The sequence below is a fragment of the Choloepus didactylus genome, chromosome 8 (assembly GCF_015220235.1).
Source record: "Choloepus didactylus isolate mChoDid1 chromosome 8, mChoDid1.pri, whole genome shotgun sequence".
NCBI lineage: Eukaryota > Metazoa > Chordata > Mammalia > Pilosa > Megalonychidae > Choloepus > Choloepus didactylus.
Genome location: NC_051314.1, coordinates 34,364,831 through 34,378,250, shown reverse-complemented (window position 1 = coordinate 34,378,250; position 13,420 = coordinate 34,364,831). Strand labels below are relative to the sequence as shown.

Below are 13,420 nucleotides of genomic sequence, written 5' to 3'. Positions count from 1 at the left end.
GTATCAAAGATTAAAGTAAATGAAAACACCTAAACAAAGGCCACATAGTGAAAATATTGTACATGCTTTCCCAAACCAACAATTAAAATTAATATTCAATTTTGCACATGCTCTTAAATTCTACATGCATATTTCTTAATATCGAAACTACATGCTAAACAACTGAACACATTTTACTTACACTTCAGACCTTTACACATTAACAATCTATTAGCATAGTTATAACCACAGCACAAATTTGGATAGAGGTCTTAGACAATTTTTCAAATTATTTTTTAAATGCAATTTTATTGAGATACATTCACAAATCATACAATCCTTCCTTAGATAATTTTATAAGCTCACTCTAAGAGCACTAGTCATTAACAATCATTTTTGCATTTTACTCACAAACATTCGTATAATTTGGTTTACGTTAAAACAAATATTTTCTTTAAAAATGAACACATGTACAACTAAGTGAAGATAATGTGAGATACTGATTGTTTATCTTGGGTACAATATATGCTCTGTGAAATTAGGAACACCATACTTAAAAAGTCAAGCCCTCAATCTTGAAGCTTGCTCTTGTGAAATTTATGGCTGTAAAAGGGAGGCTAAGCCTTCTTATAATTATGCCTATGAGACACCTCTAGAGAACCTCTTTTGTTGCTCAGATGTGGCCTTTCTCTCTCAAGCCCAAAGTGGCAAATGAATTTATTAGTCTTCCCTCTACGTGGGACATGACTCGCAGGGAAATGAATCTACCTGGTGATGTGGGACACGACTCCCAAGTATGAGCCTAGCACTGGCATCAAGGGATTGAAAATACCTTCTTGACCAAAAAGGAGAAAAGAAAGGTAAAAAAATAAGGTTACAGTGGTTAAGAGATTTCAAATAGAGTTAAGAGGCCATCCTGGAGGTTTCTCTTATGCAACCTCCAGCTAGATATCCCAAATGGCCACAGAAAGCCATACTCTAACCAACAGTAGTCCTGAAATACCTAGGTCCTTATCTGAGATCTTATAAAATTTTCACTCTCTAAGTTTATCTCTCAGAAACTTAAATCCACTAGTGCTCCTTGTTATGCACATGACAATGGCCACTATTGTAATGGCAATATGTACAGCTCCAATAATTGCTGTAATAAGAATGTGAATGAGCTTTTGCCTACTTAAAAGTTTTTAATTTTGTTGAAGTATAGTTTATCTTTTTTTTTCTTTCATCACTAGTGCATTTGGTGTCATATCTAAGAAGTCTTTGCCTAACCCAAGGTCATGAAGAGTCATACCTATGTTTTCTTCTAAAGGTCTCATAGTGTTAGCTCTTACATTTAGGTCTATGATCCTTTGGAGTCAATTTTTGTGTACGCGAAAAGAGGTCCAAATTCATTCTTTTGTATGTGAACACTCAATTGTTCCAGCACTATTTGTTGACATCCTGATTTCCTTAAATGTATATTTTGAGTTTTTATATTATGTAATTTTTTGAGTCACCCGAAATCCATTGTGAAATGAGACTGGTGTGATAAACTAATTTAGCTGGTAAAGTTATTTGACTGAAGTCATACAACTAGTAAGTGGCAGAGCTGGGACTGAAATATGGATCACTGAGAAACCAAATTTCATATTTTTTTCCATATTCTTTTTATCAGAACATATACTGACTTCCATGTAAAAGTGTTCCAAATTTACTCATCAAAGACAGTAAAAGGCAAACTTGAAACAATCAACACTTACAGCATAAGATTACATAATGCTTGATTTGAGATGCTCAAGATTTCTGTTGCTTATTTTCATATAAATAAAATGGCTAAAAATGATCAAGCACGCACCCCATGTTAGGCACTATTCTAAAAAGTATATAATCAACTAACGTGCACAGCAATCTCAAAAAGCAAGGACAGGAGGCGGGGCAAGATGGCAGACTGGTGAGCTGTATGTTTTAGTTACTCCTCCAGGAAAGTAGGTAAAAAGCCAGGAACTGCGTGGACTGGACACCACAGAGCAATCTGCCTTTGGGCATACTTCATACAACACTCAAGAAAACGTGGAACTGCTGAGATCAGCGAAATCTGTAAGTTTTTGTGGCCAGGGGACCCGCGCCCCTCCCTGCCAGGCTCAGTCCCGGGGGAGGAGGGGCTGTCAGCTCCAGGAAGGAGAAGGGAGAATTACAGTGGCTGCTCTTATCGGAAACTCATTCTACTGATTCAAACTCCAACGATAGATAGACTGAGACCAGACACCAGAGACTCTGAGAGCAGCCAGCCCAGCAGAGAGGAGACAGGCATAGAAAAAAAACAACACGAAAAACTCCAAAATAAATGCGGAGGATTTTTGGAGTTCTGGTGAACACAGAAAGGGGAAGGGTGGAGATCAGGCCTTGAGGCGCATATGCAAATCCCGAAGCAAGGCTGATCTCTCTGCCATGTGCACCTTTCCTTAATGGCCCTGGTTGCTTTGTCTATTAGCATTTCAATAACCCATTAGATCTCTGAGGAGGGCCGTTTTTTTTTGTTTTTTTTGTTTTTTTTTTTTAAATCCTTTTTGCTTTTTCTAAAACAATTACTCTAAGAAGCTCAATACAGAAAGCTTCAAAGAATTGAAATTTGGGCACGTCAAGTCAAGAGCAGAACTAAGAGAGCTCTGAGACAAAAGGCAATAATCCAGTGGCTGAGAAAATTCACTAAACAACACAACTTCCCAAGAAAAGGGGGGTGTCCGCTCACAGCCACCATCCTGGTGGACAGGAAACACTCCTGCCCATCGCCAGCCCCATAGCCCAGAGCTGCCCCAGACAACCCAGTGTGACGGAAGTGCTTCAAATAACAGGCACACACCACAAAACTGGGCGTGGACATTAGCCTTCCCTGCAACCTCAGCTGAATGTCCCAGAGCTGGGAAGGGGGAGCAGTGTGAATTAACAGAGCCCCATTCAGCCATCATTTGAGCAGACCGGGAGCCTCCCAACACAGCCCAGCAGCCCAGAACTGCCTTGGGGGGACGGCACTCACCTGTGACATAGCACAGTCATCCCTCAACAGAGGACCCGGGGTGCACAGCCTGGAAGAGGGGCCCACTTGCAAGTCTCAGGAGCCATACGCCAATACCAAAGACTTGTGGGTCAGTGGCAGAGACAAACTGTGGCAGGACTGAACTGAAGGATTAGACTATTGCAGCAGCTTTAAAACTCTAGGATCATCAGGGAGATTTGATTGTTAGGGCCACCCCCCCTCCCCGACTGCCCAGAAACACGCCCCACATACAGGGCAGGCAACACCAACTACACACGCAAGCTTGGTACACCAATTGGGCCCCACAAGACTCACTCCCCCACTCACCAAAAAGGCTAAGCAGGGGAGATCTGGCTTGTGGAGAACAGGTGGCTCGTGGACGCCACCTGCTGGTTAGTTAGAGAAAGTGTACTCCACGAAGCTGTAGATCTGATAAATTAGAGATAAGGACTTCAACTGGTCTACAAACCCTAAAAGAACCCTATCAAGGACAGCAAATGCCACGAGGCCAAAAACAACAGAAAATTATAAAGCATATGAAAAAACCAGACGATATGGATAACCCAAGCCCAAGCACCCAAATCAAAAGACCAGAAGAGACACACCTAGAGCAGCTACTCAAAGAACTAAAGATGAACAATGAGACCATAGTACGGGATATGAAGGAAATCAAGAAGACCCTAGAAGAGCATAAAGAAGACATTGCAAGACTAAATAAAAAAATGGATGATCTTATGGAAATTAAAGAAACTGTTGACCAAATTAAAAAGATTCTGGACACTCACAGTACAAGACTAGAGGAAGTTGAACAACGAATCAGTGACCTGGAAGATGACAGAATGGAAAATGAAAGCATAAAAGAAAGAATGGGGAAAAAAATTGAAAAACTCGAAATGGACCTCAGGGATATGATAGATAATATGAAACATCCAAATATAAGACTCATTGGTGTCCCAGAAGGGGAAGAAAAGGGTAAAGGTCTAGGAAGAGTATTCAAAGAAATTGTTGGGGAAAACTTCCCAAATCTTCTAAACAACATAAATACACAAATCATAAATGCTCAGCGAACTCCAAATAGAATAAATCCAAAAAACCCACTCCGAGAGATATACTGATCACACTGTCAAACATAGAAGAGAAGGAGCAAGTTCTGAAAGCAGCAAGAGAAAAGCAATTCACCACATACAAAGGAAACAGCATAAGACTAAGTAGTGACTACTCAGCAGCCACCATGGAGGCGAGAAGGCAGTGGCACGATATATTTAAAATTCTGAGTGAGAGGAATTTCCAGCCAAGAATACTTTATCCAGCAAAGCTCTCCTTCAAATTTGAGGGAGAGCTTAAATTTTTCACAGACAAAAAAATGCTGAGAGAATTTGCTAACAAGAGACCTGCCCTACTGGAGATACTAAAGGGAGCCCTACAGACAGAGAAACAAAGACAGGACAGAGAGACTTGGAGAAAGGTTCAGTACTAAAGAGATTCGGTATGGGTACAATAAAGGATATTAATAGAGAGAGGGAAAAATATGGCAAACATAATCCAAAGGATAAGATGGCCGATTCAAGAAATGCCTTCACGGTTTTAACGTTGAATGTAAATGGATTAAACTCCCCAATTAAAAGATATAGATTCGCAGAATGGATCAAAAAAAATGAACCATCAATATGTTGCATACAAGAGACTCATCTTAGACACAGGGACACAAAGAAACTGAAAGTGAAAGGATGGAAAAAAATATTTCATGCAAGCTACAGCCAAAAGAAAGCAGGTGTAGCAATATTAATCTCAGATAAAATAGACTTCAAATGCAGGGATGTTTTGAGAGACAAAGAAGGCCACTACATACTAATAAAAGGGGCAATTCAGCAAGAAGAAATAACAATCGTAAATGTCTATGCACCCAATCAAGGTGCCACAAAATACATGAGAGAAACATTGGCAAAACTAAAGGAAGCAATTGATGTTTCCACAATAATTGTGGGAGACTTCAACACATCACTCTCTCCTATAGATAGATCAACCAGACAGAAGACCAATAAGGAAATTGAAAACCTAAACAATCTGATAAATGAATTAGATTTAACAGACATCTACAGGACATTACATCCCAAATCACCAGGATACACATACTTTTCTAGTGCTCACGGAACTTTCTCCAGAATAGATCATATGCTGGGACATAAAACAAGCCTCAATAAATTTAAAAAGATTGAAATTATTCAAAGCACATTCTCTGACCACAATGGAATACAATTAGAAGTCAATAACCATCAGAGACTTAGAAAATTCACAAATACCTGGAGGTTAAACAACACACTCCTAAACAATCAGTGGGTTAAAGAAGAAATAGCAAGAGAAATTGCTAAATATATAGAGACGAATGAAAATGAGAACACAACATACCAAAACCTATGGGATGCAGCAAAAGCAGTGCTAAAGGGGAAATTTATAGCACTAAACGCATATATTAAAAAGGAAGAAAGAGCCAAAATCAAAGAACTAATGGATCAACTGAAGAAGCTAGAAAATGAACAGCAAACCAATCCTAAACCAAGTACAAGAAAAGAAATAACAAGGATTAAAGCAGAAATAAATAACATAGAGAACAAAAAAACAATAGAGAGGATAAATATCACCAAAAGTTGGTTCTTTGAGAAGATCAACAAGATTGACAAGCCCCTAGCTAGACTGACAAAATCAAAAAGAGAGAAGACCCATATAAACAAAATAATGAATGAAAAAGGTGACATAACTGCAGATCCTGAAGAAATTAAAAAAATTATAAGAGGATATTATGAACAACTGTATGGCAACAAACTGGATAATGTAGAAGAAATGGACAATTTCCTGGAAACATATGAACAACCTAGACTGACCAGAGAAGAAATAGAAGACCTCAACCAACCCATCACAAGCAAAGAGATCCAATCAGTCATCAAAAATCTTCCCACAAATAAATGCCCAGGGCCAGATAGCTTCACAGGGGAATTCTACCAAACTTTCCAGAAAGAACTGACACCAATCTTACTCAAACTCTTTCAAAACATTGAAAAAAATGGAACACTACCTAACTCATTTTATGAAGCTAACATCAATCTAATACCAAAACCAGGCAAAGATGCTACAAAAAAGGAAAACTACCGGCCAATCTCCCTAATGAATATAGATGCAAAAATCCTCAACAAAATACTTGCAAATCGAATCCAAAGACACATTAAAAAAATCATACACCATGACCAAGTGGGGTTCATTCCAGGCATGCAAGGATGGTTCAACATAAGAAAAACAATCAATGTATTACAACACATTAAAAACTCGAAAGGGAAAAATCAATTGATCATCTCAATAGATGCTGAAAAAGCATTTGACAAAATCCAACATCCCTTTTTGATAAAAACACTTCAAAAGGTAGGAATTGAAGGAAACTTCCTCAACATGATAAAGAGCATATATGAAAAACCCACAGCCAGCATAGTACTCAATGGTGAGAGACTGAAAGCCTTCCCTCTAAGATCAGGAACAAGACAAGGATGCCCGCTGTCACCACTGTTATTCAACATTGTGCTGGAAGTGCTAGCCAGGGCAATCCGGCAAGACAAAGAAATAAAAGGCATCCAAATTGGAAAAGAAGAAGTAAAACTGTCATTGTTTGCAGATGATATGATCTTATATCTAGAAAACCCTGAGAAATCAACGATACACCTACTAGAGCTAATAAACAAATTTAGCAAAGTAGCGGGATACAAGATTAATGCACATAAGTCAGTAATGTTTCTATATGCTAGAAATGAACAAACTGAAGAGACACTCAAGAAAAAGATACCATTTTCAATAGCAACTAAAAAAATCAAGTACCTAGGAATAAACTTAACCAAAGATGTAAAAGACCTATACAAAGAAAACTACATAACTCTACTAAAAGAAATAGAAGGGGACCTTAAAAGATGGAAAAATATTCCATGTTCATGGATAGGAAGGCTAAATGTCATTAAGATGTCAATTCTACCCAAACTCATCTACAGATTCAATGCAATCCCAATCAAAATTCCAACAACCTACTTTGCAGACTTGGAAAAGCTAGTTATCAAATTTATTTGGAAAGGGAAGATGCCTCGAATTGCTAAAGACACTCTAAAAAAGAAAAACGAAGTGGGAGGACTTACACTCCCTGACTTTGAAGCTTATTATAAAGCCACAGTTGCCAAAACAGCATGGTACTGGCACAAAGATAGACATATAGATCAATGGAATCGAATTGAGAATTCAGAGATAGACCCTCAGATCTATGGCCGACTGATCTTTGATAAGGCCCCCAAAGTCACCGAACTGAGCCATAATGGTCTTTTCAACAAATGGGGCTGGGAGAGTTGGATATCCACATCCAAAAGAATGAAAGAGGACCCCTACCTCACCCCCTACACAAAAATTAACTCAAAATGGACCAAAGATCTCAATATAAAAGAAAGTACCATAAAACTCCTAGAAGATAATGTAGGAAAACATCTTCAAGACCTTGTATTAGGAGGCCACTTCCTAGACTTTACACCCAAAGCACAAGCAACAAAAGAGAAAATAGATAAATGGGAACTCCTCAAGCTTAGAAGTTTCTGCACCTCAAAGGAATTTCTCAAAAAGGTAAAGAGGCAGCCAACTCAATGGGAAAAAATTTTTGGAAACCATGTATCTGACAAAAGACTGATATCTTGCATATACAAAGAAATCCTACAACTCAATGACAATAGTACAGACAGCCCAATTATAAAATGGGCAAAAGATATGAAAAGACAGTTCTCTGAAGAGGAAATACAAATGGCCAAGAAACACATGAAAAAATGTTCAGCTTCACTAGCTATTAGAGAGATGCAAATTAAGACCACAATGAGATACCATCTAACACCGGTTAGAATGGCTGCCATTAAACAAACAGGAAACTACAAATGCTGTAGGGGATGTGGAGAAATTGGAACTCTTATTCATTGTTGGTGGGACTGTATAATGGTTCAGCCACTCTGGAAGTCAGTCTGGCAGTTCCTTAGAAAACTAGATATAGAGCTACCATTCGATCCAGCGATTGCACTTCTCGGTATATACCCGGAAGATCGGAAAGCAGTGACACGAACAGATATCTGCACGCCAATGTTCATAGCAGCATTATTCACAATTGCCAAGAGATGGAAACAACCCAAATGTCCTTCAACAGATGAGTGGATAAATAAAATGTGGTATATACACACGATGGAATACTACGCGGCAGTAAGAAGGAACGATCTGGTGAAACATATGACAACATGGATGAACCTTGAAGACATAATGCTGAGCGAAATAAGCCAGGCACAAAAAGAGAAATATTATATGCTACCACTAATGTGAACTTTGAAAAATGTAAAACAAATGGTTTATAATGTAGAATGTAGGGGAACTAGCAGTAGAGAGCAATTAAGGAAGGGGGAACAATAATCCAAGAAGAACAGATAAGCTATTTAACGTTCTGGGGATGCCCAGAAATGACTATGGTCTGTTAATTTCTGATGGATGTAGTAGGAACAAGTTCACTGAAATGTTGCTATATTATGTAACTTTCTTGGGGTAAAGTAGGAACATGTTGGAAGTTAAGCAGTTATCTTAGGTTAGTTGTCTTTTTCTTACTCCCTTGCTATGGTCTCTTTGAAATGTTCTTTTATTGTATGTTTGTTTTCTTTTTAACTTTTTTTTTCATACAGTTGATTTGAAAAAAGAAGGGAAAGTTAAAAAAAAAAAAAAGAAAGAAAAAAGACAAACAAGGAAAAAAAAAAAAAAAAGATGTAGTGCCCCCTTGAGGAGCCTGTGGAGAATGCAGGGGTATTCGCCTACCCCACCTCCATGGTTGCTAACATGACCACAGACATAGGGGACTGGTGGTTTGATGGGTTGAGCCCTCTACCATAAGTTTTACCCTTGGGAAGACGGTTGCTGCAAAGGAGAGGCTAGGCCTCCCTGTATTTGTGCCTAAGAGTCTCCTCCTGAATGCCTCTTTGTTGCTCAGATGTGGCCCTCTCTCTCTGGCTAAGCCAACTTGAAAGGTGAAATCACTGCCCTCCCCCCTACGTGGGATCAGACACCCAGGGAAGTGAATCTCCCTGGCAACGTGGAATATGACTCCCGGGGAGGAATGTAGACCCGGCATCGTGGGATGGAGAACATCTTCTTGACCAAAAGGGGGATGTGAAAGGAAATGAAATAAGCTTCAGTGGCAGAGAGATTCCAAAACGAGCCGAGAGATCACTCTGGTGGGCACTCTTACGCACACTTTAGACAACCTTTTTTAGGTTCTAAAGAATTGGGGTAGCTGGTGGTGGATACCTGAAACTATTAAACTACAACCCAGAACCCATGAATCTCGAAGACAGTTGTATAAAAATGTAGCTTATGAGGGGTCACAGTGGGATTGGGAATGCCATAAGGACCAAACTCCACTTTGTCTAGTTTATGGATGGATGTGTAGAAAAGTACGGGAAGCAAACAAACAGACAAAGGTACCTAGTGTTCTTTTTTACTTCAATTGCTCTTTTTCACTCTAATTATTATTCTTGTTATTTTTGTGTGTGTGCTAATGAAGGTGTCAGGGATTGATTTAGGTGATGAATGTACAACTATGTAATGGTACTGTAAACAATCGAAAGTACAATTTGTTTTGTATGACTGCGTGGTATGTGAATATATCTCAATAAAATGATGATTAAAAAAAAAAAAAAAAAAAAAAAAACCCACAGGTAACATCCTACTGAATAGTGAAAGACTAAAAGCTTTCCCTCTAAGGCCAGGAACAAGACAAGGATACCCACTGTCACCACTGTTACTCAACATTCTACTAGAAGTTCTAGCCAGGGCAATCAGGGAACAAAAAGAAATAAAAGGCATCCAAATTGGAAAGGAAAAAGTAAAATTTTTCCTATTTTCAGATCACATGATCCCATATCCATAACATCTTGAAAAATCCACAACAAAGCTCCCAGAGCTAATAAATGAATTCAGCAAAGTTGCGGGCTACAAGCACCACTGCAAATTTTCTCATGCTATTTTCTAGCAATGAACAATTGGAAGAAGAAATTACAAACAAAACAAAACAAAACAAAAAACTCCATTTACAATAGAAACTAAAAGAATCAAATATCCAGGAATAAATCTAACCAAAGATGTAAAGGAATTATACACAGAAAACTACAAAACACTGCTAAAAGAAATCAGAGAAGACCTAAATAAAGGGAAGGACATTCCATGTTCATGGATTGGAAGACTAAATATTGTTATCAACTCCACCCAGAGCGATTTACGATTCAGTGCAATCCCACTTGAGAAAGTGATTAAACGAGAGGAAGGGGTAACAACAGACAAGATAGGATTTAACAAAGGATTATGAATTGAGTCTTTATATAAAAATATTTCTTAAGATCCTAGGTTATTGGAATAGCTAGAAGGTGATAACTGAAATGGCTGAACTGTAACCCATAACATTCTTTGAAATTTGCTCTATAGCTACTCACTAAATTGTACTTTGAAAGCTATCACCTTTCTGTATATATGTTATATTTCACAATAAGGGGGTGCCTGAAACTGTGGAACTGTGTCTATAACATTCTTTGAAATTTGCTTACTACTTGTAGACTCATGCTTTGAGTCATCGCTTTTCTATATATATATTTCACAATAAAAAACGTAAAAACAAAAAAAAAAAAAAAAAAAAAAAGCAAGGACAAGTGTCCACACTGCTCCCTTCTCTTTTTACAGATAGGAAAACTAAGATACAGAGAAGTTAAGTAAATTGGTCAAGATATCAGAGCTGGTAATCCAGCTTTGGCTCAGACAATTTGGCTCCAAAGACTGGGCTCTTCTTAACCACAATGAAAGTAAATTACTTAAGAGAAAAGCATTCACCAGGCCATGTTTAGATGGATTAACAACTGCCTAGAAATGTGGAATTAGTCCAATCTATTACTGCTCTCGATGGCTCTGAGGAAGAGACAGTAAGTCATCAGAGTGGCTGAGAATTCTAAAGAGGTAAATTATTAATACATTGGCATAAATTACAAAGATGTTAAATGTCCATGTTCAACTGAAGAAAGAGTCTCTTACAATTGGCAAATAAGATGCTTTTACAGGGATATTGCAATGTGGCCCAACTAAGGATGAAGAAAAAAAACAATAACATAAATAAACACAGGAAGGGAAAGGGAGAGAGGCACAAATACAGAGGAAGGAGCCCTGGCAGTTTCCACCGACCAAAACACGAATGAGTCAACTAGGCAGTGTTGGGACAGGATGCGCTGGGAAGATGTGTAACACAGAAAGGTTAGAGATTAATCCTTCCCCTGTACCTTGCATCATCGAGATCCCTAGTAGAATACAGACACCAGTTTCACCTCAGAAAGAATGGGGAGAAATTAGAAAGGGTTCAAGCAAGAGAAACAAATAGATCAAGATGATAGAAAATAGTATCTATTAGGAAAAGAAACAACTTGTGGTTGTTTATCAAAGAGAATAAAGGTTGATTTAATTATAGCCCTCAGGGAGAAGGACCATTTGAATGCTCTTCCCTAAACTCTTAACAGGCTTTGGTTCTTTCTGGTAATTTATGTTTCAGCTGAAATACTCTCAGAGGCTTATATTCAAAGTTTCTTCCTCAATTTCTAGTATATCACTCTGTTTTATTCCTTCATAGCACATAACATTCCTTAGTTCTTGTGTTTAAAGCCCCCTGGCCCCATTAAAATATAAGCTCTTAAGAACAGGGACCTTGACTGCTATTCTATCTCCAGCACATACGTATGATGCCTGGGCCATGGTGGGTGTTTTATAAATATCTGCAGAATCTCTTTCTGTGAAGAAGCAACCTGGAAAATGAGCTTTCAAATTACAGCATGACAGATACCAATAAGAAACAGGAGAAATTATTTGATCAAGTAAAAACCACAAACTGTTGAAGGATACTGTGACTCTTTAAGAACAATAGGTATTCATCTGTCTTAGGAGTCATACAAACTCACCTGCTTTAAGGCTAAATAATTTCTAGAGGTTACTCCCAACTCCATGATTCAATTTACAGCACTGAAATGAAGCATCACTGAGTTCTTATGGCATGCTGGGCAGTGTTCTGTAGCTTTACATATATCAAATAATTTAACCCTCACAATTCTATGAGATAAGTACTATGATTTTTTCCATCTAGAAAATAAGGCTCTTTTACCTAATGAGGTTAAACAATTTGCCCGAGGTTACCCAAATCATACGTGCTGGAGTTGGGACTTAAATCCAGATAATTGCACAACAGGTGCCATTCATTTAAGGCTGAAAATGAATTTAAACTGAGCAAAAATGTTAAACTGGAAGCATAATCAATTAATAAATTACGGTATAGGTGTTAGGGTGAAATGGATTTTCTCCTTGGCTTGATATGCTGTGGATCCCTTCAAATTCCATCCCCTTGTAATATTCCAAAACATCCTGGGAATATTGCTGATGTACTAATTTTTCCTCTAATTATGTCCTTATTTAAAGAAATGTGATTTAAAATGAAAAGATATTTGAATACTTTTACAAAATTTTGCTTTTAAAAAACTTTTTATAATGGAAAATTTCAAATTCATTCCAAAGTGGCAAAACAGTATAATGAATCCCTATGGACTTGTCACACAACTTAAACAACTATCAACACAAAGGCAATCTTGTTTCATTTATATCCCCAACACATGCACAAACACACAGACACAGACACTGGATTTTTTTAAAAAGCAAATGCTGATGTACTAACAGCAATCTTTATTTGACCCCTGAAAATATTTGACCGAGTGTGAAAATACATAAAATTCCTTTCTTTCAAGAAGTCTAAGTAAAATTGGTAGCAGTACAAGGAACAATCCTAAGAGGGGTTTTAGTAATCAAAAAGAAAGCCAGTAGACACTATCAGACATCATTTCTCAAAAATCACTAAATAATCTCTAAGTGATATGCACTTGGAAATAAAACATCTTAGGGCTCTGCATTACAGCAGAAATCAAAGTTAAATTAGAAAAAACACTTTATTAAGTTTTAAGAAAACCCACTATGGTTTTTTGCCTATCATGCTGATAAATATTATTCCCAAGCATAGTGAGAGGCCAACAAACACAAAAGTAGAAACAAATATTAAAATATACCTGTTTATCTTCTAGCGGGTCAGGCTCTCCTTTACTAGAATCAGAGCTGACATCGTCTTCATCAGAACTGTTGATGACTTCCTCCTCATCCGAGGGAAGGTCACCCAGACCAAGGTCCAGCTCGTGGTGTCCCTCCTGGGATGCTCTGGAACTTCTTTAATAGAAAGTGTCACATTAGTCAAAAACAGACAAACAAAATCAACCATCTTATCCTTGTGATTTAAGAAACGTACAAGGGAAAGAAATAACCAGGTCA

At 37.9% G+C, this 13,420-nt stretch overlaps 1 protein-coding gene across 2 annotated transcripts in view; it reads right to left on the bottom strand.

Moving 5' to 3' along the window:
- The window catches only part of FGD6 (FYVE, RhoGEF and PH domain containing 6), a 140,603-nt gene that overhangs the window by 89,613 nt on the left and 37,570 nt on the right, over positions 1-13,420 (bottom strand). Inside the window, exon 3 of one of the 2 annotated variants that reach the window (XM_037846275.1) lies at positions 13,165-13,318. In XM_037846275.1, coding sequence (XP_037702203.1) covers positions 13,165-13,318 — 154 coding nt within the window. The remainder of the gene's footprint in view (positions 1-13,164; positions 13,319-13,420) is intronic. The other variant, XM_037846276.1, reaches the window with a different exon arrangement.